Source organism: Mesoplodon mirus (assembly GCF_964341445.2).
Source record: "Mesoplodon mirus genome assembly, chromosome: 2".
Taxonomy (NCBI): Eukaryota; Metazoa; Chordata; class Mammalia; order Artiodactyla; family Ziphiidae; genus Mesoplodon; species Mesoplodon mirus.
The window spans coordinates 35,203,143-35,228,789 of NC_138977.1; the positions used below are offsets into that span (position 1 = coordinate 35,203,143).

The following is a 25,647-nucleotide window of genomic DNA, read 5'->3' on the forward strand; positions in this document are numbered from 1 at the left end:
GCTTACAGTTTACTATACCTGTTAAAATACATGTCAACATAATAACTAAATGCAGTGTGTGAACCTTGATTGGATCCTAGATGGTGGAAATTTATAAAGCAAAAAATACATTTGGGGGACAATTTGGAAATTTTTTGCAAATATGGAATTACTATTTGTTTTCTTAAGTGTAATAATATAATTGTAGTTAGGTAGGAAAATGTCCTTATTTTTAGCAATGAAGTATTTAGGAATGAAGTTTCATTATGTCCTCAACCTACTTTCAAATGCTTCAGTTAAAAAATGTGTGACACACACACAAGCATGCACTCTCACACAGAGCAACTAACTGTTGGCATAATGTTAACACTGTCGAATCAATGTGAAGGGTACCTGGATGTTCACTGTACTAGTCTTTCAACATTTCCCTAGGTTTGAAATTTTTTTAAATAAAACGTTGGGGGAAATGCACATTTAGACAAGGCTCTTAAGAAATAATTCATAGAATCTCAGGAAATTTTAAAGATTTAAAATTTTCATGAGATTTTAAAGATCAAGTGGAGTCTTACACCATCTTTTTCTTTGCTGCTACTTAAATGATTTTATTTCACCAACGGTATAAACAAGATTACACCATACACAATGTACAAATAAGCATTAAAAACTATGAAAGTGTATGTATTGTAGTATCAGCATAGGGAGTGGTATTAACAGAAAATTTTCTTTCCTTACAGTTTTACAACGATCGTGTATTTTCAGGAAAATGTCATAAAATTTTCTTTTTCAATTCCACTTAAAAAAAAGAAAGAGAGAGAGAGAGAAAGCCCTAAAAATTCCTTATTGCCTCCTGTCCCTCTGGTGAAAACTGTATGTCCTGGAAATCAGTCTTTATTCTGTTCGTGTCCCTCTGCAGGTGGAATTTTGAGCTATAAATAGGAACCTGGGATTCCACCGCTGGTTCTGTGCGCGGAGCTGTGCTACAAACAATAATTAAGCAAGACCGAGAAAAGTTAACGTTTTACAAAGAAGCAAGTGGCGGCCGAAAACAGTTCGATTCTTGGATTTGGAACGCATCCTTTGGTGCCCAAATCTCCAGCCAACCTAGAACGCGAGCGCAGGTTGCGGGATCCCCAGGCACAGCAGCTTTCTCAGACGCAGCGGCGGCCGGAGGCTGGCCTTCAGGGAGTATAACGTCCCCCTCCTCCTCGGCCATTCCGGATCTAGGTGTCGGGGCATCTGCCAATAGTAAGCGAGAGGCGAGGCCAGTCCATCCTGCCCCCTCTGCCAATCGGGAGCGAGGGGGCGGGTCCGGGAAGGCCGCTGGCAGTGGAGCCCTGGAGCGAGGAAGAGGGGTCCGCCCCCTGCGCCTCGGCTAATTGAAAGCGAGGGGCGGGTCCCGGGGCGGGTCCCGGAAGGCGGTGCCAGGCGCAGGTGCGAAGGCTGGGCGGTAGGGCTGTGGCCTCCGCCGGCGGGCAGTATGGAGGACGTGAGTGCGCAGATGCTGGTGGCGAGCGACAGGCCCGGAGCCCACTCTTCCGGTGCTGGGCGCACTGGGCGGAGACGGGGGTGGGGGCAGCCTTGGCCGGAGGGGCGCTTCTTGCGCGGGTCTGCCCGGGCGCGGGGTTGTGGGAGGAGGCACCGGGGCGGAGTCGGGGTCCACGCCGGCCTCGGGCTTATTTTGTGCGGGCGCGTGTCGGGTCCCGGAACTGGCGCGGCCCGAGGTGCGAGCGGGGCCCCGTGCGCGGGGCCGCTTGGACGCCCTGGCGCAGGGGTGAGTCCCCCTCCTCTTGGGTCCCGGCCTTGGCCCTGAGGGCTGTGACTTGGAGCGGCTGCGGCAGACCTGTCGTTATCATCACCCGAAAACCCACATTGGAGAAAAACAATGTCGTGATGTTTTGAATCGAGGCATGGTAGGAGTGAAGGGATTTTTAAATTTCTTTACTTAGATGGATCCAAACCAGATTACTAAAAAACCAGTGCACTAGTTACAGTGTATATAGTGTACAGAGTGAAGAGTAATTGCAAAAATCTTTGCTTAAATGTATTAAAGCATTTTTAGGAAACGCATGTATTTGTGCCCAAAATTAACTGGGTTACCCTTTGGCACAAAATTATTGCTCTTGAAAAATGCAAAGTTGATAGTTAAAAGCACTGATTTGTGTTAATAGATTAATAGGAATATTACTGTGATCCTACCACTGAATGAGGTGCATCAGGCAAGACACATGAAACACAGTTCCAGCCCTACACAAGACCTTAGATTCTTGTGCAAATAGTGACTATAGTTCAGTTATCTTGACTAAATAAAGACCGAACAATTTCTAATGATAAGACTAAAAAATTCTATTTTTTTTTTTCAGTTGAGAACATGGAAAGCTAACTGTAACACCTGGAAGTAGATTTGAGACATATATATTTAAAGAAAAACTGTTTCTAAAATTTTTAAGGGTGAGATTCATGAACTGACCATGTGTGGAGAAAATGAGTAAGAGGAAAATTAGAGACTCATCAAAATGTGTGCAGTAAATGCTTCTTGGTTTGTGCTAACCTGCCCCAGGGTTCTTGGGTCTGTAGCTTTTAGTGTTAGGATTAGTACAACCCTAGAAATTTGTTTCACCAAACAGGTGGAGAGTAATGTTTCACCAATAGCTACATAGCTTTAGATCTGAGCAAGTTGCCTGCTTTTGGTATTTTGTGGATACGGTTTCTACCACTCAGTAGAAAGCTAAAAACTGTGTGCCATGTCTTAGGCCCAGACACCTAAATGAGTTAAAAGAGGCAAAGGCTTTTTAGTTAACGGTTCTTTGTTTGCAAGTGGGTGAACCAATTGTGGCGACTTCAAGGAAGAAAGGGATTTATTTGAAAGGATATAGGGTAGATGAACATCTAGGCCCCTGAAAGGATCCAAACAAGGGCAGCTCAAGGGATCCAGAGACAGGGGTCCTTTCAGAATCTGTCCTGGGATGGATCACCTCAACCATGGACTCCGTTTGCTTTGCTGCTCTGAGAGAGAGTTGGATTGGCCCAGCCCTTTTTGGTTCCATGACCACCCCAGGACAGAGGAGGGTGAAGAGCATCAAAGGATGTTCCCCTTGAGACTTAATGCAGAGGTAGACATTGGGTCCCCAAAGGAAGTAGCTCTTGCCACAAAAGAAGAGGGAGGAGATGGTGTGGAAAAAACAACAGCTATCTTCACTTGCAGATGGTGAGTTCCAGAGGGTGCTGTTTGTATGGTTTTCCCACATTTCCTGTAGGCTCCGAAGGGCAGTGTATTTGATGTAGTCACCAAATACATTGTATTTCATGAACACTGAATAAGTGACATAGAAACCATATTGTCCCCAAGCCCCTTCAGTGTCGTCAGGGAAAACAAAAGGCATACACATAAAGGAAACAATACAAGGCAGCATGAGAAATATTCCAAATTAATATTATGGGCAGTAATTTTTTAGGAGTTTTTAAGTAGAAAGAAAACACTTGGCAGGACAAGTTTTATAGAGAATATAAGTTTTGGTTGGACTTTGAAAGATGAGTTGGATTCTGAAAAAGATAAGAGAGGATATTTGTGGGGCATTCCAGAAAGCTCATGCAGGCTAGAGGAGAAGGTGCATGAAAGGGAACGAGTGGGAGATAAAGTAGACTATTGTCTTACAGTCAGGGTTTCAATGCTACCTTTTAAAAAGTTCCCAGATCCCAACTGTTCAAGAAGTTGGGCCGTCTTTCATTCACTCAACACATGTATTGAGTACCTGCTGTGTATCAGGTACTAAAGGTACAAAGAACATAGTATAATATAGAGTCCTGACCTTGTGAAGCACACCTTATTCGAACCACTTTGATACCTTGTCCTTCCTTCTGCCTGGAAGAACCAAAAACCTGTATATAATATATGAAAAAACAGGGGCAGCCGCCTCCGAAAGTGGACTTCGCCTCCCAAGATCGCTTTCACGGGGAAGGTTATCAGGAAGGCTATGAAGAAGGAAGTAGTTTGGGTATGATTGAAGGAAGACAGTATGGCACGTTACATGGAGCTAGAATCGGATCTGAGATCGGGTGCTACCAAGGTTTTGCTTTTGCTTGGAGATGTCTCCTGCACGGCTATACCACTGAGAAGGACAGCAAAAAGATGAAGGTCTTAGAATCGTTGATTGGAATGATTCAGAAATTCTCTTATGATGACTCTACTTATGAAAAACTTCATGAAGACTTAGTATTAGAGGGAAATTTAAGCAGCTTTGTTCATGACTAAACGTCCAGCCTGACTTTAAAATTAGTGCAGAAGGTTCCGGACTTTCATTTTGAGGATGACAGACGCACAAAGACAAAATATCAGGGAACAGATATTCGTTTGTCAAGTGTTTAAAAATGTGATTAAAGGCAAAACAATGATGGGGGATTCATTGTTTTGCAGGGAGGGTTCCAGCTTGGCCAGTGAAAGGGCTTCCTTCCCCCGAGGTCTGCCGGGTAGCCTCGGTGCCCCCCACGGGGCCCCTCCACACAGGCCCGTCCTTTGTTGGGCCCTGTCTGCTCTGCAGCGTGAACGCGGCCCTGGCAGAGCCCTCACCAGTCTGCTCTTCTCTGGTCCAGGGTCCAGGCCCCTGGCTCATGGGTTCTCGTCACCTGGCAGGCCTGGCTGGATCTAGACTCAGGTTGGCTCTGGATAGGATAAACCTCCCCTTTACCCCCTGGGCTTTGGTCAACGCTCAGAGGGACAGTTTTTTTAAAAATGAGAGCCACAGGGTTGACACGAAGCAGGTTAATGGGAAGGAGTGATGGGTACTGTGACATTTATTGACCCTTGAGATGTGCCAGTGCTGTGACCTGCTTCCCATGTTTTACTTAGTCCCTTCAAGAACCCGTGAGGTAGGCGTTATTCCCATTTTATAGATGAGGAAACTGAGGCCCAAGAGACTGCCTGGTCCAAGGGCAGTGGGCGGCAGAGCTGGGACTCCAGCCCTGTCTCCTGGTGCCTGCTCTGGAATGTGTGGTCGCACCCACAATCTCAGGGTCCCTGCCTGCAGGTCCCCGCTATGCCCCGTGGAGCCCTGGGGCATCTCATGTGGCCATGGACATGGGCGTCTGGCTGAGAAGAGGAGAGGCCAGCCCTGTCCCCAGGGAGCTGGGATGTGCTCTTCCTGTGTCCCCGGGTGGGGCTCTGCAGCATCAAAAATGGTCAAGGGGAGGAGACTTTAAGGCCACTGTTCTATGTGCAGAAACTTTGGAGCCTTATTGCAGCCTTTCTTCTAATGTGAGTTCTTCTGCCTTCTGCCCGGACTTAAAAGGCATCATCTGTACATGGTGCACGGCCTCAGGTGCGCCTTTGTCACAGACACCAGCAGCACTTATCTCTGGCTGGTGGGATGGAGGGGCTTTTGTTGTTTTCCTGGGTGGATTTTTGTGCTTCCTAAGCTATCTGTTTGGATGATGTATTATTTTTATAATTGGAGAAAAAAATAGAGTATATTTTAAAGCAAAAAAAAAAAAACCCCAAAAAAACAAAACAAAACAAAAAATATATGAAAAAATACTTTTTGAGATCATAGACATCAGGCGATGAAGGACAGTGATCTTGGAGAGATGGGAAGCAAATGACGTGAGCCATGTGATTGCCCCAGCTCACTGCCTTGAGAGAGTTTTCGGGGTGGGCAGAGGAAGGGGGACCAAGTGGGGCTTCAGTAGACTCCGAGTTGAGGAGATGGAGCTGAATCTGGGGATACCGAAGCAGCTGGAGTTCACCAGACAGAAAACCCAGAAAGGAGAGCGCTGCACAGAGGGAGAGCTCGGAAGAGGTGCAGGGTCCCCTCAGGTATTCAGCTGAGTCCTGTTCTTCGTGCCTCTGAGGAAACTCCCTGAGGACTGGGAAAAAACCACTTAGAAAGACCAGAGGGAGCTGTACTTTCATGCAGGGCCAGGACTAGTGCCTGTTCTTCCAGCCAGACTGGAAACCTCATAATCACAGGGTATTAGGTTTTCAGAAAGGTCTTGCCTCACTTGTGGGGAATAATTAGCACTAGACCAAACATGGTATGGTCCCACCTAAGAAAGCACCTTAAAAGAAAGACCAAAAAGATCAAACCGTTTCAAGTAACTTAACTGAATCCCAGAACAAAGCTCAATAATACAGGAATACAAAAATGTACAGGAATACAAAAATTTACCTCTTTACCACCCAAAGAGGTAAATTTTGCAATATCTGGCATCCAGTCCAGAATTACCAGGCATTGCTAATTATGTGATTTAGTGGAGGTGCTAGGTAATGCTATGGTGGTAATCATTTTGCAATATATAAGTGTATCAAATCAACTCATGGTATGCAAACTTACACAATGTGACATGTTAATTATATCTCAGTAAAGTGGAAAAAATGATCAAGCATGCAAAGGGGCAGGGAAATATGACATAATGAGTCAAAACTGATTCAAAAATGACATGCTAGAAATAGCAAACAAGGACATTTTTAAAAATTATTATAACTGTTTTCTATATGTTCCAAAGGTTAAAAAGACACATGGGAGGTATAAAATAAACCCACTCAAACTTGCAGGAATAAAAACTACAATGTCAGATGAAAAAGGCAGTAGGAACAGCATTGAGGCATCAGAGAAGGCAGCATTTTTGCTAAGACAGACACTTGACAGGTGGGGAGGGATGAAGAGGCACAGAGACTGGAAGGATGGCCTGGAGAGGTTCATGGACATTAGTTAAGGGAAGAGCCATAGAGGTGGGACAGCTGCTAACTGAGAAAGCTAGAAGCAGAGGAGTCTTGAAGAGAATAGAAATCATCAGAATTGCTCCATGAGTTATGGCAAACTAAACAGGAAGCTATCTAGGCATTGAATAAAAAAAATTGCAGCAGCATTGAATGCCTGGGAGTGGAAATTGAGAAGCCCATTCCAGATCTGGTCATTTCCCAGATTGCTGTGTTATCTTTATAATCCTGGTGCACAGCAGCCTGCCCTTACACCATTGGTCCCCCTCTCTACCCCTTCCAAAGTGAAGAGCCCATATCCTCTGTCTCCAAATCCAATTCTCAGGCTTCCCCTTTTCCCACTAAATTTTCATTTCCCTCTTGTTCTAGTGCAATTAACTAACCTACATTTTTTGCATCATTTGTGCTATTCATTTGCTAATTTATTATGTACTGCCCCATAATATGACTCACACTATATTCTATTGTGCATTCTTATATTGTTCAGTCCTGCATGCCTTTATCCTAACCTCCCCGATGAAAATGTAATCTCCTTTTGAATAGGGACTGTGTCTTACATTCTTTTATCTCAGAAACAGTGCCTCATATGTAACAGTTTTCAGTAAGGCTCTGAGACTGAGAGCTTGTTTTATGCACCAGATACCTAAGATGCTGTTCCTGTCAAGACCCTAACTTTAAACATGGCTAACAAGATGTTGAGGTTGCAGCTCAGCCTTTGCTGGCTACTTCAGTGACATTGCAACTAGTTGTTTTCATTGAGAATCTGGTATCTACAAACTGAAATCTCCTTGAGGGTCTATCAGGGTGATCTGTTTCTATTAACACTCTTAACATATTTCTCTCATGATTGAAAGTTTGTTTAAGATCTCTTAGTAATGCGTCAACCAGCTTTCCAAAATTTTGTGGAACACCGAGATACAGTTTAAGAATTGCAACCATATGTAATTACTTTTATCAATAATATAAATAGGGCCTCCCTGGTGGCGCAGTGGTTGAGAGTCCGCCTGCCGATGCAGGGGATACGGGTTCGTGCCCCGGTCTGGGAGGATCCCATATGCCGCGGAGCGGCTGGGCCCGTGAGCCATGGCCGCTGAGCCTGTGCGTCCGGAGCCTGTGCTCCACAACGGGAGAGGCCACAACAGTGAGAGGCCCGCGTACAGCAAAAAAAAAAAAAAAAAAAAATAATAATAATAATAATAATATAAATAATGTTGGGGACTACCCTGGTGGTCCAGTGGTTAAAACTGCGCTTCCCACTGTAGAGGTCACGGGTTTAATCCCTGGTAAGGGAACTAAGATCCCACATGCTGCATGGCACAGCCAGAAATGTAAATATATATGTGTGTGTGTGTGTGTGTGTATAATGTTAAATAAATCAATATCTAAGTTTTGAGGGCTTGAAGAAAATTATTTGAGATTAATGAGATTAATAATTGATAATTAATGAGATTATACATAATCTCATTATGTCTTACCTCATTTGGAGATAAAAAATTAAGATTTCTTCTACTTGTTTTAATAATTGTTTTTACCAGTTTGTTTACAGTAGTCATCAAGAAGTTTATGGTATTTTTTCAAAATTGGCTTTAGGTAGGGAGTGTGTTTTTTTCTTGTCTATAATTTGTGTAATGAATTTTAAAGCTTTATAGTTTAGTAGATTTGTCTTGGAAACATAATCCAGAGAGTGGTGATTATAGCTTGCTTCCTTTTTTCTGCACCTCAGGGTTCCTTGGATCTCATCCAAAGTATTGAAGATGACCCCCTTCTGGACACCCAGCATCTCCCACATCACTCATTACACGCTCATTTTAGGCCCAGATTCCACCCTCTTCCTACAGTCATCATTGCAAATCTTCTCTTGTTGATACATGTAAGTTGACTGGGAGAAAGTGATCCATCCAAAGGCGATGTTTTTCAAAAATTTATAACCTCTTCAGAGGGCAGTTTGGCTATATCTATTAATATTTAAAGTGTGCATACTTTTTTACTCATATCTCTACTTCAAATAATTTATTGTAGACATATTTGCACACATGTAAGGATATCGTTTATGATAGCAATGTTGTCTGTAATATGAAGAAACTACAAACTGCCACCATCCAGAAGATGCTTTGTATGTCCTGTCCATATGAAGGAATGCTTATACAATATTAAAAGAGAAACTTAGAAGAGAAACTTGGGGTGGATGTGTACCCTTCATGGTTCATTGTTGAATGGAAAAAAATGAGGCTTACAATGGTGTGTACAGAATGTTCCTATTTGTACATTTTAAAAGGGTGTTGAGAGAAATGTGTATATGGGTGATGTTGTGACTTACAAGAAATATACTTGGTCATTCAGATGATCAAAATATAGTTCTCATATGTCTTTGGTCTTCATCCATGGTTTCTGGCTCACAGCTCCCAAAACCCTTGGAATTTCCTGAGTGATAAGAGCAATGGAGCATCTTTTGTTATAATTTTTGGTCTTTTGTCCTCAGTCCCTAGAATCGCTTCAAAGTCATAAAGGTGAAATGGGTGTCTTGATATTCATAACAACCCCTTTCCACCACTGCTGGATTTATGTTGGTGAGGTGACTTTGGAAAGCACCTAAGGATGGGGGCTGTTGCCAGGGGAACCAAGCAGGAACAAAATTTCAGTCCCATGCCCTGGCCTCTGGGGATGGGAAAGGGGCTGGAGGTTAAATCATCCACCGATGGCCAATGATTTAATCAACCAGGCCTATGTAATGAAGCCTCCATAAAGACCCAAAAGGAGGGGTTTAAGAGAGCTTCTAGGCTGGTGAGCTAGAACACTTGTTATGAACCACCTGCCAGGCCCCCAAACTCCACCAGGACAGAAGCTCCTTTGTTTGGGCACTGGCAGGAAGTATGTCTTCATCGGGCTATTGATTTGTGTCTTTTAATATCCTTTGTAATAAATTGGTAATGTGGTGAGTAAACAGGTTTCCTGAGTTCTGTGAGCCAGTCTGGCAAACTAATTGAACCCAAGAAGGAGTTGATGGGAACCTCTGATTTATAGCCTGTCAGTCAGAAGTGCAGGTAACAACCTGGATTTGCAAGTGGTATCTAAAGTCCAAGGAGGGGGTTGTGGGAACCTCTGATTTGTAACCAGTGGGTAAGAAGCACTGGTGACAACCTGGACTTGCAGTTAGCATCTGAAGTGAGGGCAGTCTTGTGGGACTGAGCCTTCAACCCATGGGATCTGATGCTCTCTTCAGGTAGTGTCAGAATTGAGTTGAGCTGTCTTCATCAAGACACCCATTTCACCAGTCAAGCTCCCAGTTGGTGTCAGAGATTTGCCGCCCCCCTCCGCCATCCCCTCCCCCGCCACACACATTGGAATTGGTACTGGAAACTTTTAACGTTTATTCCTGTATTCTGTAATAGAATATTTCCAGAAGCATTCACAAGACCCTTTTAATGCTAGTTGCACTGAGCGCCTCAGTGGAAGGGACACCTAATATATTTTAATGTTTACTTTTTGTACTATTTGAATTTATTTTTTACCATGTGCATATATTACTTTTTCAGTTATAAAAACAAAAAAAGATAGAGATAAATCTATATATGTTGACATGGAAATTTATCTATTTATTTACACTTAGGAAATAGTGTTAAGCAGAGAAATCAGTGTACTGTTGCCCCATGTTTTATATGATAGAATTACAAATACCTGGGGATTTTTTAAAATGTGTGTTGCAACCACTAGATAAATAAACCCTGGAGATCTAATGCATAGCGTAGTGATTATAGTCAACAGTAATATTATAAATTTCAAAGTTGCTAGGAGACTAGGTACCTTAACTGCTCTCACCACAAAAAAGAAATGGTAATTATGTGACATGATACAGGTGTTGGCTAAAGCTACAGTGGCCATCATTTTGCGATATACGAATGTTTCAGATCAACACATTGCACACCTTAAATTTATACAGCGTTATGTCAATTATATCCCTCAATAAAAATAAATAAAGTTCAACGTCATAAAAACAAAACAAGGCACATGTATGAATGGTCTTGCAGGCTTACTGGGGGCTCTGCTCCAAGTCTGTTAATTATTTCCTCATTTTGGTTACTGCAGTCTCAGACACTAGGGGCTGTAGTTGTTCTTTGCTGCAATGTGAAAGATCAAAAGAAGGCAGATTCTCGCCACTCCTTGGGTGTTCATGAGGAGGGTGGATGTGGTTGAGGACTGGCCCAGCCGCTGCTCCAGTGAGGTGCACTGTGGAAGACTTGCACTCAGAACTGAGAGCATTGAGGACAGAGGTGCACTTGTTTTCCTCATGTAGATCTAGTAAGTGGCCTGATTCTGCCATGGCTTCCTGATCCCCAGGTAGCAGCTGAAGCGCTTCTTTCTTTGTGCCTCTTTGTATTGATATAATTTATAAATTATATAATTATACGTTATATAAAGAGTATAACATACTCTTTATGTATGTACAGTACACACACACACACCACTTAAAAAAAACTTTTTACGTTAAATTGCCTGCCCTCGATACTGTGGGATTGATTGCCCTAATTTTAGGACTAAGAAAATCTTATGTTAAAGAACAAGAAAAACTAATGTCTTTATATACTACTTTGTATAAAATGGATCAGTTCGGTTCAATGTACAGTATATTACAGTAGAGGGAATATGTTGACTTTTCCACTTTTGCTTTATGAGGATGTGCATCTTGAGCTGCTATAGCAAATATTACTGCTCTTGACAAACCACATAAATTTTAAATAGATTTATTACATTCTAAGATTGGTTGCTATTGGAAGCTTGGTGATGGATGCTAATGACAGCATTTAAAATTTTCTTTGATTTTTAAAAAATTATAGAATAATACTGCCTTATGGTTAACAAGTAAATCATTACCAAAGTATACAAAGATATAATCTTCCCTTTTCTCTGCTTTACCCCTTCTCCCTGAGTTAATAAATGGGGTCAGTTCACTGTATCTCTTTCGGTGTCTTTTGTATATTCATACAAATGTATACAAAAAGATTACCACGTTATAAAAGGATGTCCCCCATTTCCAAAAAAGAAAAGATTGGATAATACGGTATTTATTACTCAACAGCAGTGTTCCTCAAACTTGAGCATGCACCAGACACCCTGGCAGGCTTATTACACTACAGGCTACTGGCCACACTCCCAGAGATTTTGATTTGGGGCCTGAGAATTTACATTTCTAACTGGTCTGGAGACCACACTTTGAACTACTACTTTACACTTTACTTTCTTTAATCTTAACATGTCATAGATATCCACCCAAACTAATACATAGAGCTTTAGTTAATTCTTTTTTTTTTTTTTTGGCTGTGTTGGGTCTTTGTTGCTGCACTTGGGCTTTCTCTAGTTGTGACGAGAGCAGGGGCTACTCTTCATTGTGGTGCAGGGCTTCTCATTGTGGTGGCTTCTTTTGTTGTTGAGCACGGGCTCTAGGCATGCGGGTTTCAGTAGTTGTGGCACCAGGGCTCAGTAGTTGTGGCTCGTGGGCTCTAGAGCACAGGCTCAGTAGTTGTGGCACACGGGCTTAGTTGCTCCATAGCATGTGGGATCTTCCCAGACCAGGGATTGAACCCGTGTCCCCTGCATTGGCAAGAGGATTCTTAACCACTGTGCCACCGGGGAAGTTGCCTAGTTAATTCTTCTATAGCTGAATAACATTCTATTATGTTAGTGGGTATACCTTAATTTATTCAAATATTCTGCTATGGATGCATACATATACTCGGGCAATTTACAGTCTTTTTCAAATACAGAGAACACTGCAGTAAATACATGTGTCCATATATCCTAGGTACTGTGCTTTTACTTCTGAGTGATAAGGTCCTAAGGTAGGATTTCTGGGTCAAGATATTTCCAAATTACTTTTCAGCAGCACTTCCCAGACCAGTCAGCATTTTATGAGACTGTCTGTTTGCCCATATGTTGACATCAATCTTTTAAATTTTTGTCAATCTAATTGGATAGTTATTCTTGTTCTCTTAAAACTGAAGCTAGAAATAAACTTTTTTAATTCACGATTTTTATTAGTTTTGAGGTGCTAAATTAACTGTTTTTACTATTTTTAATAGAAGTGGGCAGGAAATTGAATTTAACATTAAGTACTCATCTTTGTTAGATGGGATTTAGGGTGATTTTTATTTTCTTATTTGTGATTTTATCTGTTTCCCAAATTTTCTGCAAATTTTTCTCCAGATTATCTGTTTAAAAAGTTTGTAAAAATGGTGAAAAAGAAAGTATTTTTAAACTCATAAAAGTAGGATACTGAAAGTCATAGGTATAAGAATATGTGCTGGGGATGGTCATTATTGTTTCTTAAATACAAATATTGAATATTAATTCTACTGTTTTCCTTTCCACCAGATTGTGTTTGTTATTTTAGCATTTTTAACAGGTGTGCTTTGTTCTTACCCCAATCCAATTGAGGACAAGTGCCCAGGAAACTATACCAACCCACTGAAAGTTCAGACAGTCATAATCCTGGGAAAAGTTATTTTGTGGATTCTGCATTTCCTCCTTGAACGATACATCCAGTATCACCACAGCAAAGTAAGAAACCGAGGCTATAACAAGATCTACCGGTCAACAAGGCATCTTAAAAGCCTTGCGCTGATGATACACTCCACTGGTAAGCCCAGTTGTCTCACTCAGCTATTCGGCGGCTTGCTTGAATGTAATAAATGACAGCAGAAAGAAAATGTTAAGTTTGATTTCATAATCAAATACATGCTCTCATTTTTGTGAGAGTGATGTGGCCACTAAAATTAGGATCACCTTAATGTCTTGAAGTTTTTCTTATATTTCCCTTTGAAATCTGTATTTGTTATGTAGGGGAGGAAAAATATTCCCTCTACCCTTCTAGGTTCTTGGCTGAGATTCCACCAATAAAGGACAGATTAACAGGAGAAAAACGAATAGAAGTTTAATAACATTATACCTCCTGTATACATGGGAGAGACCCAGGAAAACTGAGTAACTCCACAATGGCCTAAGCCACCCTCTTAAATAATATCTCCAGCTAAAGACCAAAGAAGATGGGGAGGGTTGGGGGAGGGGCAATAGTTCTGGGAGGTGACCAGGAAAAGCACAGTAAACAAGGGTAAGTTTGTTATGCTTGCCTTCTGCATTGATTAGAGTTCCTCCAGATTTAGAGTCATCCTGGTACAGAGAGGGATATAACCTTACAAATGGAGATTTCCCTTATAATTGTAAATGCCTCTTATAAAAGATAACTCCTACTTGGTTTTCAGAGCTTCATCTGTGTCTGCCGTTTCTTAAAAATAATCAGCTTAAAATAATCCTTAAGACAAAGGAGGCATATTTTGGGGTAGAATTTTCTGTCCCCTTTATTATGAGCAAGATACCCCTGTGTGAAATGTGGACTTTCGCCCTTTTGATACTAGCAGACTTACTCATCTCAAGGAGATATACAGCTGATGCTAGTTGATACTTGTAGGATAAGAGGGGATTGTTTTATTTTAAATGAAGCTCGGTACTTTTCTCGCAGTAAGAGAAAGACTGTTATATAATAAGATGTATTACTAAAACAGAAAACCTGGAAAACAATTTATGAAGGCAAGGTCAGAAAGCCCATCCAGGATGTAGACAATTTAAAGGCTTAATGGAATTAAATTGAACTTCTTTAGGTATTTTTGCCTAATTGTCAAGGTTTCTACCTTTTCTAAAAAGCCCTCTTTTTCAATTTGAGTCCAGAATAAATGTTCGAACATTTTAAAACCAAATTAGAAATTAATTTTTCCCCAGAAAAAACAGCTCTACAGAATTTAATGTTTTTCCTGTGTTCTGGTAGTGCATTTTCTTAAAGGGCAGGCTGTGAGTTCATCTGCTCAGCGAGGTTGTCAATGGGAGCGGGAGGGCCCAGCGGTTGCAGAGAAAGAAGCGTTGTATTGGAATGGCTGGTCTTGAAGCACCTCCAAGGGGCGGCCTTTACTGCCCCCAGAGGAAGAGTGCGGTTTCTACTTCTACTGCTGACTGCAGTACTTGTTTTTGGCCAGAAGATGTCCCTATAATCTTTGCGCCTCTGACAAAGAGAAAAGCAGAAACCTATTTGTATACTGACCAAAATAATGTTCAGTTTCTCCACTGATGGTCTGGAAATAGTATTTTTGAGGCCCACCAAGAGATTGTCTAATCTTTGCCTTTCCTCTGACTTTAAAATTATTGCTACACATGTGACCCTTAATCACAGTCTGTTTCTAAACAATTGAACCCTCAGTTTAATCACAGATGGCATCACTTTTAAGTTACTCATATAAGGACCCAGAAAATCCAGGAGAATTGGAGCAGGTGTTTACTTTGTTTCTATTTTCTTTAAATTTTTTTTTTCTTATTTGAAGAAAAAGAAGGTAAATCTATGAGGATATAGAACTTCCAGCTAATCCGAAGGGTGTAACCATTCTTTTTTTTTTTGCCTGTGATAGTATTGCTGGGTATTGTCTGGCTTCATCCTGATGCTTGTTATTCTCTGCAGAGAGAAAAATAAATTGATTTTACTTTATTTTGTGGAGATGGGAGAAGGGGCTTTGCTTTCCTTCCAAATAAGTTGAAAATATTTATCTGATTTATCTGTTCTCCTTCCTTAGATCGAAATACATCCTGAACTCTATCAAATGTTATTAGCTGCATAACAAGTTCCCTATTTAGTTGTTCTTTTCATTGAAGCGAAAACTTGACCCTTGGAGACATGGTGCTGGGCAGGGTGCTCTCATGATGTCCACAGTGCTTACCATTCAGGGGAATGTCTTACTTCTGCAGTCTCTGCTGCCAGCCTGCAAGTTCACCCTGTGACCTGCCACACTGCTGACACAGGCCTTGCTCAGGGCATCAGAAATCCTCTGGAAACTGTGTGTTCACTTTCCCTGCAGAGGTTTTTCCCTAGTTTTTTCCTCTCCCTAAAGCTGTAAAGTTATATTTGTCTTGTACACAAAACTAATTCATAAATTGAGCTATTGGTCAACATGCTAAGACACTGTGACATTTGTGAGTTTAAGGGGAGGGCTTAGGGATTTGTGCTGGACCATTGCTTTGTGTAGAGGGACTTCTGAGAGGTTATTTAAACAGGGTTCTTTGGCTCACAGTCATCCCTTTGTACCAAAAAGCAGAAGGTAAATCAAATGAGCATCTCCCCAGCCTTGATCAGACTTGGATAAATATGTTAGTTTTAGGAAATTCTAAGATAAAACACTAGAGCAATGACTTCTGCCCCTAAACTTTTCCTTGACAGTCTTCAGACTGTAAGTGCAGAATGAGGTTAAAATGGTCTTCAAAAATAAATAATGGATACGCTGAGCAGGGGAGAAACAGCTCATATTTATTGTCACCCCATTTTTCAGACGAGGAGTGGAGGTGTTAGGTCATCTGTCCAAGGTCAGCAGCGTGTCCCCGGCTTTTTTCTGGATACTCGCCGCGTCCTTTACTGTGCTGCATGACCAGAAGGGGTCACCGGGTCCTCGTAGAAACTCACTCCTTGAGTTTTAAAAAAGTCCAGATTCTTACGTATTTGTGTCATGGGGCATCATTTGCTCTTAGCCGTGTTATGTTTGATTTCCATCCTCTACCTTCCTTCGTCGCCGCGTAGCTGGGTGGGTGCCTGCGCCCTCGCGGTAGCCCGGCAGTGGCGGCAGCGGTGCGAGCTCCGGAGACTCCAACCCCGCCCACGCACCCACGCCGAGTCTCTTCCCCGCAGGCAGCACGGCGCTCCTCCTCCTGCTCTGCCTGCAGCACTCCTTCCCCGAGCCCAGCGTGCTGTACCTGGACCTCATTCTGGCTACCCTGGCCGTGGAGCTGGTCTGTTCCCTGACGTGCCTGCTCGTGTACACAGGTGAGAATGACAAGGAGCCTGTTCTTATAGAAAGGCCTTTCACTGCTGGTCACATCCCCACCTGAAGCCCAGCCCATTACCTTTCTGGCGGGAAACCTTTTCTACGTGGCCGTTACCCTATTGAGCACCCATACCTCATTGCTGACCACATCCAGACTCCTCTAATTTCAAACCACCAGGAACATACCGGTGAGTCGCATTTCTAAAGTTGTGTCATCAACAAATTCTTATCAACTAGAATGAAGGCTTTCCATTAAAAAAAAAGAGAAAGAAAGTGAAAAAATAAAAAAGATCTACAAACTTTTGCATCCTCAAAGGCAACTGAGATGTAAGTCTGGCTTTAAATTAAAATATAGCTAAATATAGGACTTCCCTGGCTGTTCAGTGGTTAAGGCTCTGCGCTTCCACTGAAGGGGGCATGGATTCAGTCCCTGGTAGGGGTAAGATCCCACATGCTGTGTGGCAAAATAAGAGTAAAATAAAATAAGTAAATAAGTTAATACATGTAAAACTGCATTTAGCCCAAACTTGATATTGATAAACCATTTAAGAACCCACTTCTTTCTAAATTTAGAAGTGTCTGAGGATTGTTCTTTCTGGTTGTCTCTCAAAACTCTCAGTGGTAAAATTAAATAAGCTTCAAACATGTTAACATGAAAAATAAATGGAAGGATACTTGAAGAGAAAAAAAAATCCAAGCCTGGAAGAAACAAGATTTCATTCCTGCTGCAGTACTGACATGCACTAAAATCTGTCATAGCAGCTAATTTGGTGGCATTGAGCAACAGTTGTTTTGTGACAATAAAATACCTTATCTGTCCATTTTGAAAGAGATTATTTTTTCAGTTATGAGGAAAAGTCACATGGGCCAAAGCTTGTATTTCATTTTACTGTTTTGTGCCTCTTACGGCTTCTAGGACAAATGTTGACTTTGTTCAGTGTATCACAAAAAATTTAAGGTTGATTCCCTGATACATGCATTTTTCTTGCTTCTCTATATTAAAATGATTTAAAAGATACCTAGTTTTGGTAATGCTGATAGTAGCTCTTCATGACAAGATTCTTTGATAGACTAATTCTAATCTAAGTTTGACTAATTTGTCTGCAGTAAAGTAGTTAATCTCTAGAAGTCAAGATGGACTCTTCTCATTGGGCATCTGACTGCCTCTGTAGGAAAAAACTAGGAAAATAAAACTTAAAAGCTTTGTGGTGATTTGATTAGCTTTCCATTTGTTTAAAAATAAACAAGGATTCAAAAAATGCTACTCAGTTACCAGCCTTCCAGTAGCCCTGATGTTCGGGCTTCAGCTCAGGAGGAAAGGACTGTAAGGGGCAGCAGGCCCATGTCCAGTGTCCTGTGGTTTAGTGAGAGCTCTCCTTGGCTTACTGTTGTGGAAAGGAAGAGTGGAAGATTCTCATTCCATGTAGATTGCACTGGTGTTATTGCCTGGCCTGTGGTCTGATATATGCTGACTGCATGCAATCTAATTTATTTTAAAAAACACAAACACCAGAAACTATCACAACATTGTAAATCAACTGTACTTCAATTAAAAAAAAAATGGAACACCTTCAGGAAAAAAAACCCCACAAAGGTGAGTCTGAAAAATGGACATTTTTATATTGTTGAGCTATATTGTCTTTTATTTCTGCCTCTTAACTTTTACTTTAATATTCTGTAACTGTTATTTCCTTTTCCCCAGTTCAAGAAACTTAATTCTTCATTTATCTTAGAGTTATTATGTGGAAGACGCTATTATAAGGAGATGCCATATGAACGTAACTCCAATTTAGAGGCAAGCCTCATGGGACAGTGGAGTCTCAGCCTTCATCTCCTGAGTTGCACTGGACACAGTGGCTCGCTCCCTCCTTGAGATGCGTTCTTTACTTGTCCTGGGAAGCTGGCTTCTTGGCATCCCGCCTGGCCCCCGATGGCCCCATCTTCTGTTTTGTTGAGCTCTCCTGGCCTGCGTGGTGGAGTCCAGCACTCAGTCCCCGTCTGCCCTTGGGTGGGCGTGCTGTTCTTGTGCCATCGGAAGCCAAGGGGCTATTCATATCTTTTTTTTTTTGAAGTATAGTTGATTTACAGTGTTGTACTAGTTTCAGGTGTACAGAAAAATGATTCAGATATATATATTCTTTTTCAGATTCTTGTCGATTATAAGTTATTACAAGATATTGAATATAGTTCCCTGTGCTATATAGTAGGTCCTTGTTGTTTGTCTATTTTATATATGGTAGTGTGTATCTGTTAATCCCAAACTCCTAATTTATCCCTCCCTGCACACCCCGTTTCCCCTTTGGAAACCATAGTTTGTTTTCTGTGTCTGTGAGTTTATTTCTGTTTTGTACATAAGTTCATTTGTATCATATTTTAGATTCCACATATAAGTAATAATCATATGATATTTGTCCTGCTCTGTCTGACTTATTTCACGTAGTATGGTAATCTCTAGGTCCATCCACCATCCATGTTGCTGTAAATGGCATTATTTCATTCTTTTTCATGGCTGAGTAATATTCCATTGCATATATGTGTCACGTCTTCTTTATCTAATCATTTGTCAATGGACATTTAGGTTGCTTCCATGTCTTGGCTCTTGTAAAAAGTGCTGCAATGAAGATTGAGGTGCATGTATCCTTTTTTTCTTTAAACAGATTTATTTATTTTTATTTATTTATTTTTGGCTACATTGGGTCTTCGTTGCTGCATGCAGGCTTTCTCTAGTTGTGGCAAGCGGGGGCTGTTCTTCATTGCATTGCGAGGACTTCTCATTGCAGTGACTTCTCTTGTTGCGGAGCACAGGCTCTAGGTGCACAGGCTTCAGTAGTTGTGGCACGTGGGCTCAGTAGTTGTGGCTCGAGGGCTCTAGAGCACAGGCTCAGTAGTTGTGACGCATGGGCTTAGTTGCTCCGCTGCATGTGGGATCTCCCAGACCAGGGCTGGAACCCATGTCCCCTGCATTGGCAGGCAGATTCTTAACCACTGCACCACCAGGGAAGTCCCCTGCATGTATCCTTTTGAACCATGTTTTTCCTCTGGATATATGCCCAGGAGTGGGATTGCTGGATCATATGGTAAATCTGCTTTTAGTTTTTTTTTGTTTTTTGTTTTTTTTTTTCCGTACACGGGCCTCTCACTGCTGTGGCCTCTCCCGTTGCGGAGCACAGGCTCCGGACGCGCAGGCCCAGCGGCCATGGCTCACGGGCCCAGCCGCTCCGCGGCATATGGGATCCTCCCAGACCGGGGCACGAACCCGCATCCCCTGCATCGGCAGGCGGACTCTCAACCACTGCGCCACCAGGGAGGCCCTGCTTTTAGTTTTTTAACAAACATCCATACTGTTCTCCATAGTGGCTGTACCAGTTTACATTCCCACCAACAGTGCAGGAGGGTTCCCTTTTCTCCACACCCCCTCCAGCATTTATTATTTGTAGACTTTTTATTTTATTTTATTTATTTTATTTTATTTTATTTGTATTTATAGACTTTTTTTGTAGACTTTTGATGATGGCCATTCTGACTGGTGTGAGGTGATACCTCATTGTAGTTTTGATTTGCATTTCTCTGATTAGCCATGTTGAGCATCTTTTCATGTGTCTGTTGATCATCTTGATGTCTTCTTGGAGAAATGTCTGTGTAGGAGTTTTGCCAAATTTTTGATTGGGTTGTTTGGTTTTTTTTTTTATATTGAGCTGTATGAGCTGTTTGTATATTTTGGAAATTAATCCCTTGTTGGTCTCCTGGTTTGGAAATATTTTCTCCCATTCTGTAGGTTTTGTTTTTATGTTGTTTATGGTTTCCTTTGCTGTGCAAAAGCTTTTAAGTTTCATTAGGTCCCATTTGTTTATTTTTGCTTTTATTTCCATGACTGTAGGATATGGATACAAAAAAACATTGTTGCGATTTATGTCAGAGTGTTCTGCCTATGTTTTCCTCTAGGAGTTTTATAGTCTCCAGCCTTACATTTAGGTGTTTAATCCATTTTGAGTTTATTTTTGTATATGGTATTGGAGAATGTTCTAATTTCATTTTTTACATGTAGCTGTCCAGTTTTCCCAGCAATGCTTATTGAAGAGATTCTTTTCTCCATTGTATATTCTTGCTTCCCTTGTCATGGCTTAATTGACCATAAGCATGTGGGTTTATTTCTGTGTCCTCTGTTCTGTTTCATTGGTCTGTGTGTGTCTGTTTTTGTGTGAGGGGCTTCTCATTTCTAACTCTTGGCCACCACCTAAAAATCAAGGGCTTCTTGTTACATTCCCTCACTGGTTCTTCTGGCATCTCACTGCCCACTTCCTTCTGGTCCTTTCTGATGAACCCTCTGCATGTCTCCTAACCTTCTCACATTTCTCTTTAACCTCTTTGTTTAATCTTCTTCAGCCTCATTCTCATCTGAGAGTCACATCAGAATCATCTGTGGGTCCTGGCGGTTCCATGACAGGTTGAACGTATGACTCAGCACATGCACTTCTGGGTCCATGTGTACTTTTACACAGGTGTTCCAAATGGCATTATTTATAGCAGCCAGAAGTGGAAACAACCTAAATGGTGTTAAGATAAAGTGATGACTATATTAACAAAAGGTGTTCTATCCATACAGAGGATAGTATTCAGCCACAAAAAGGAAGGAATAGTGGAATGAAGCACTGACACAGTATGGATGAACCTTGAAAGCATTATGCTGAGAGAAAAAAAAGCCGGTCGTAAATATTGTATGATTCTGTGTACTTGGAATGCCCAGAGCAGGCACATCTATAGAGAAGGAGAACACATTAGTGGTTGCCTAGTCCTGGAGGTGGGGGTACCTAGAGGGTGACTGCTCATGGATCCCAGGCTTCTTTTTGGGGTAACAAGATGTTCTAAAATTTATTGTGGAGACGGTTGCACAACTGTTTGAATGTACCGAACCATTGAATTGTACACTTTGAAGGAATTGCATTGTATGTGAATTATATCTCAAGGGTTGTTACAAGAAAGGAAAGAATCATATGTGGAGTTTTAAAAAATTGTGCTAGGGCCTAACCCACCTCCCCTCCCCCTTCCCACGTGTTGAATACTTGACCCATTTGGAGCTGCACAAACAATTCTCAAGGCCAGTCTCATTGGATAGTCACTGCCATCACTGAGGCCTTACCCAGCCCTTTCTCTTGTCCCCTTGTCACCATCTGTGGTGGGAGTGCTCATTCCAGCCATGTCCCAGGGTTATTATGCAGGTTGGGCAGGGCCCCCGGACAGTGGCTCTTACTCAGACATGCAGATTGTTCGGCTCAGTCTGTAGCCAAACGTGCGAGGTTGGGAACAACAGCCTTGTTGTGTGTGATTATTCAACTCTCTGCAGCAGACTTCTACCCACGTGCATTAGGCTGCTGGGGCTGCCAGAGCACATACCCAGCCTGGGTGACTAAGACACACAAACTTATTTTCTCTCAGTTGTGGAGGCTGGACCTCTGAGATCAGGGTGTCGCAGGCCTGGCTTCTCCAGAGGCTTCTTCCTTGGTGTGTAGGTGGCTGCCTCTCGCTGTGTCCTCACGTGGCCTTTGCTCTGTGCAGGTGCATTCCTGGTGTCCCTTCATCTCTCAGATCAGCACCGCCCCCATTACTTTGCTCTTACTTTGATTACCTCACCAAAGGTCACGTCTCCAAGGACACTCATGTTGGGGTTAGGGCTTCAGGTTCATCGATGGCCTCCAGGTCGCCGAATTCCCTGGCTCTTTCACGTGTCTTCGCTTCCGGGTAATGAGCGCTGATGGCTCTTTCCTGACTCTTCTCCTGCCTCTGCATCAGCATTTCCATTCCCTTTTAGCACATTTTCCCTATTTGTTAATTCCCTTTATGAACTGTTTTTTTTTTTGCATATTACTTGAATAGCCAATTACTGATGAAATTTGAATAAATGGAATTAGAAAATTTTTCGTGATTGGATAACCTGACAATAATGACTTTATTATTTTAGTGAAAATTCGAAAATTTAATAAAGCCAAGCCACAGCCTGATGTACTTGAAGAAGAAAAAATCTATGCTTACCCCAGCAATATTACCTCAGAGACTGGATTCAGGTAAGTGTGGAGTAAAAGATTAGCGAAAGAGATTTAAGTTTATTCCATCTGGAAATCTAGAGACCATTCTGATGCTTGGAGTTTAGGACTCTGCATATGTTAAAATATGTTTACAACTATGTTTGATTTGTTTACTTCCTCTCAGCTGTGGTGAAACCAAGTCTAAAGAAAGAATCTCATTTGGGGATATTGCCTTGGCTTATAAAGTCTAAGAAAAAGTAACGGATATAACGTGCTGTACTGAAAACTAGTAGAGATCCATTTACAAAGAGACTTTTGGTGAACATGTGTAACTCATGAATACCTTGGTTCTGTGCAGGACTCTCTCAAGCCTGGAAGAGATTGTGGAGAAGCAGGGAGACATCATAGTGTACCTGAAGCGGCACAATGCCCTGCTCAGCCAGCGTCTGCTGGCCTTCACGTCCTCTGACCTCAGCTCTCAGCCAAGTGGGATTTGACAGCAATTCCAGAAGAGCCAGAGTAATTTAGACTGACCGGCTGGCTACCTGACAAGCTGTCTTAGAGAAATGCAGCTTTGCCAAGTAACATTCTACAATTTCTGTTGGAAACCTGAATTTGGTTCTCACCTGTGTGGCTGTTTAATAAGTTGGACTCGTGGATCATTTGAAAGACACTTTGTAGCGCCTTTCGAACTCAAGGGGAATGTCTGTTTTGCACATTTTGAAATTATTTAACTGCCTGGTTTATCCTAGGATCAAAGGTATAGATTAAACATCTCCTTGACCAACACTTCTTCCATACTCATTGGGACCTGGTAATAATTTGGCTTTTTATAGAGGAAGTCTGAAATGACAACCTATTTAAAATTGGGCTTGAGTTTTTCACACTTTTATACTGGTGAGAGAAGTCATCATTTCTCGTGGTTAGTGTTTTTTCACATGGAGCCTTATGTATTTTATATGCTTGTGTGGTATTGGATGGCCTTGGCCCTTATAGCTTTTATAAGAATTTCGTCACTGTAGGACCAAGGTCTCACTGGATGATTTACTTTGCAGCCCCTACAGGTTTCCATTCTCCAGAAATAAGATTTGAAGATTACTTGGACCAGCATTAGACCGACCAGTGCTGCTTTTGAAAGCAGGAGCACCTGCCATTGGCAGCAGCTGAAATAGTTAGAGAAGACTTCAGGCTTTCTCTTTATTTTGGCCCTTCTTTGAGAGGTAGCCATGTATTTCAGTATTGACTGTCTTTGGATCAATAAGTTCAGTGATAGGAAAGGGGTCTTCTGTAGCTTTAAGTTTGAAAGAAAAAAAGAATATGTTTTTTAGTCTTGGATTATACTTAAAATTTATGATGGAAAAAAAATGTCATATCAACGTATATATAGATAGTAAACATATATAATTCTCCAGATAAAATGAAGCATATTTATGAGTAAATGGCATTTTTTCTCCAGTTTTCCTAGCATGCCCTTTTCATGTATCACTTTGCTTTTGGCACCTTTACATGCTGCCTCAGAAAGCCTTCTGTGTGAAAGCTTAACATGAGGGAAGGGGATATGTGTGATTATGTATGCTGCTGAATTTTTTTTTTTTAGCTGAATAATCAATATTTGATTTAAAAATCCTTGAGCTATACATAACTATTTGGCAAGGGATGTGTTCACTGAATCATACCATACATCTGAAGGGCAAACATCTGTTTCCTTTAGATACAGCCATTGCGGAGCATTCTCAAGGTTTTCTGCTGAGGTCAAGGTGATTGTGTGTCACCTGTAGTCAATACCATTGAGTCTCCAAATTGCAAACATTCACAAACTAAAGCCAAAATTGTATTTTTAAAGTTAAGATTGTATCCAAGTTTCCTGACTTTTCCTTCCTCTCTTTTTTTCTTTTTTCCTTCCTTTTTAATATGTCTCAAAGCCATTGCCTTCTGTGAAAACCTGTCTCTATGTTCTGCAAGAGCTTTTGCCTTTAGCTGTTTTCCTTAGGGAAAATACATGTGGTAGATGATTAATTCTCATTTACTTTTAAATTCAGTTTGGATCTACAGTCAGTTTCTAAGGTTTATGTGATGAACATTGGTTTACAGAGAAAGGTATAGTTAAAAAGTTAGAATACTCAAGTTCTGATGGGCTGTCTGTATAATCACCAACACTCTTTTCTAAACTCAATACTGAACATTTCAAACAATAAAAGAAAATGAAAGGAATGAACAAAACAATTTAAATGTTAATCATTCTGCGCACCAAGTAGATACTGTGCTAGCACGGTGGACACAAAAATTAACAAGACAGTCCTAGCTTGTAGCTTACGTTCTAAGGAGAGGACTAGGATTTTCAGGCTCTGTGCTAAGTGAAACGATGACAGTAAGCCCAAAGTGCCGTAGGGGCTCCAGGTCAGAGAGTTTCCTGGGGGGAAAGGCTTTAGGTATTCCAGGGAAATTTATGAGTAAACAAGAAGGTCGAACAGCTACAGATGATCATCTGCACTGTGTATAGCTTGAGCCCAAAGGGTGATGCTGGACATTGGAGGAGGAACAACCAGTGGCAGATTCTGGGGACCCTAATGCTCTCTAGGCCAAGGGGCCTGCAGTGGAATGGGGCCCACTGAAGGGTTCCAGGCAAGGAAGTGGCAGTCAGTTTTAGTTTCAGAAGGATCAGACTGCCAGTGTGGTGTAGGAAAGTGGGTGGCAGAGTATATGGCGCTGAACTAGGGCAGGTAAAGTAACATTTTATCATGGGTATATATGTATATATCTGTATTGTATTTCTATATTGTTAATTTGGGGATTTTATTTCAAATGACAATAGCATCATGACTTACTGCATTTCTTTGAATACTAATGGATTAGAGCTTTTTTCCCGTATTCTTTGGCCTTTTACAAATCTTTTGTGATGTACATGTGTAAGTCTTTTGCTTATTATTCTCCTGGGATATTCTTTTTCTAACAAACATCTTCTTTTATATATAAGGATAGTCTTCAGTTTATATTTGTTGGAAATATTTTCTAGTTTGTTTTGGGTTCTTTTGCCATGTACTCTTCAAACAGTACAGCCTGGATTCTGTCCCCGTAGCACCAGTGGAAAGTTCAC

General features: G+C 41.5%; 1 protein-coding gene across 1 annotated transcript; it reads left to right on the top strand.

Annotated features, from left to right (window-relative positions):
* The first annotated feature begins 1,306 nt into the window (after positions 1-1,306).
* TMEM192 (transmembrane protein 192) lies at positions 1,307-25,480 on the top strand. Its single transcript, XM_082638375.1, has 6 exons — positions 1,307-1,465; positions 8,412-8,558; positions 13,055-13,319; positions 16,398-16,532; positions 22,490-22,592; positions 22,912-25,480. Exons 1-6 carry the CDS (start codon positions 1,457-1,459, stop codon positions 23,048-23,050), a joined length of 798 nt encoding a protein of 265 aa, XP_082494501.1. The 5' UTR covers positions 1,307-1,456; the 3' UTR covers positions 23,051-25,480.
* The last annotated feature ends 167 nt before the right edge of the window (positions 25,481-25,647 follow it).

Bases quoted from the DNA above. Each gene is read 5' to 3' on its own strand.
- TMEM192 (XM_082638375.1), top strand. The intron at 13,320-16,397 runs GTAAGCCCAGTT...TCTTCCCCGCAG, and splicing joins GCTGATGATACACTCCACTG to GCAGCACGGCGCTCCTCCTC. The intron at 22,593-22,911 runs GTAAGTGTGGAG...GGTTCTGTGCAG, and splicing joins ACCTCAGAGACTGGATTCAG to GACTCTCTCAAGCCTGGAAG.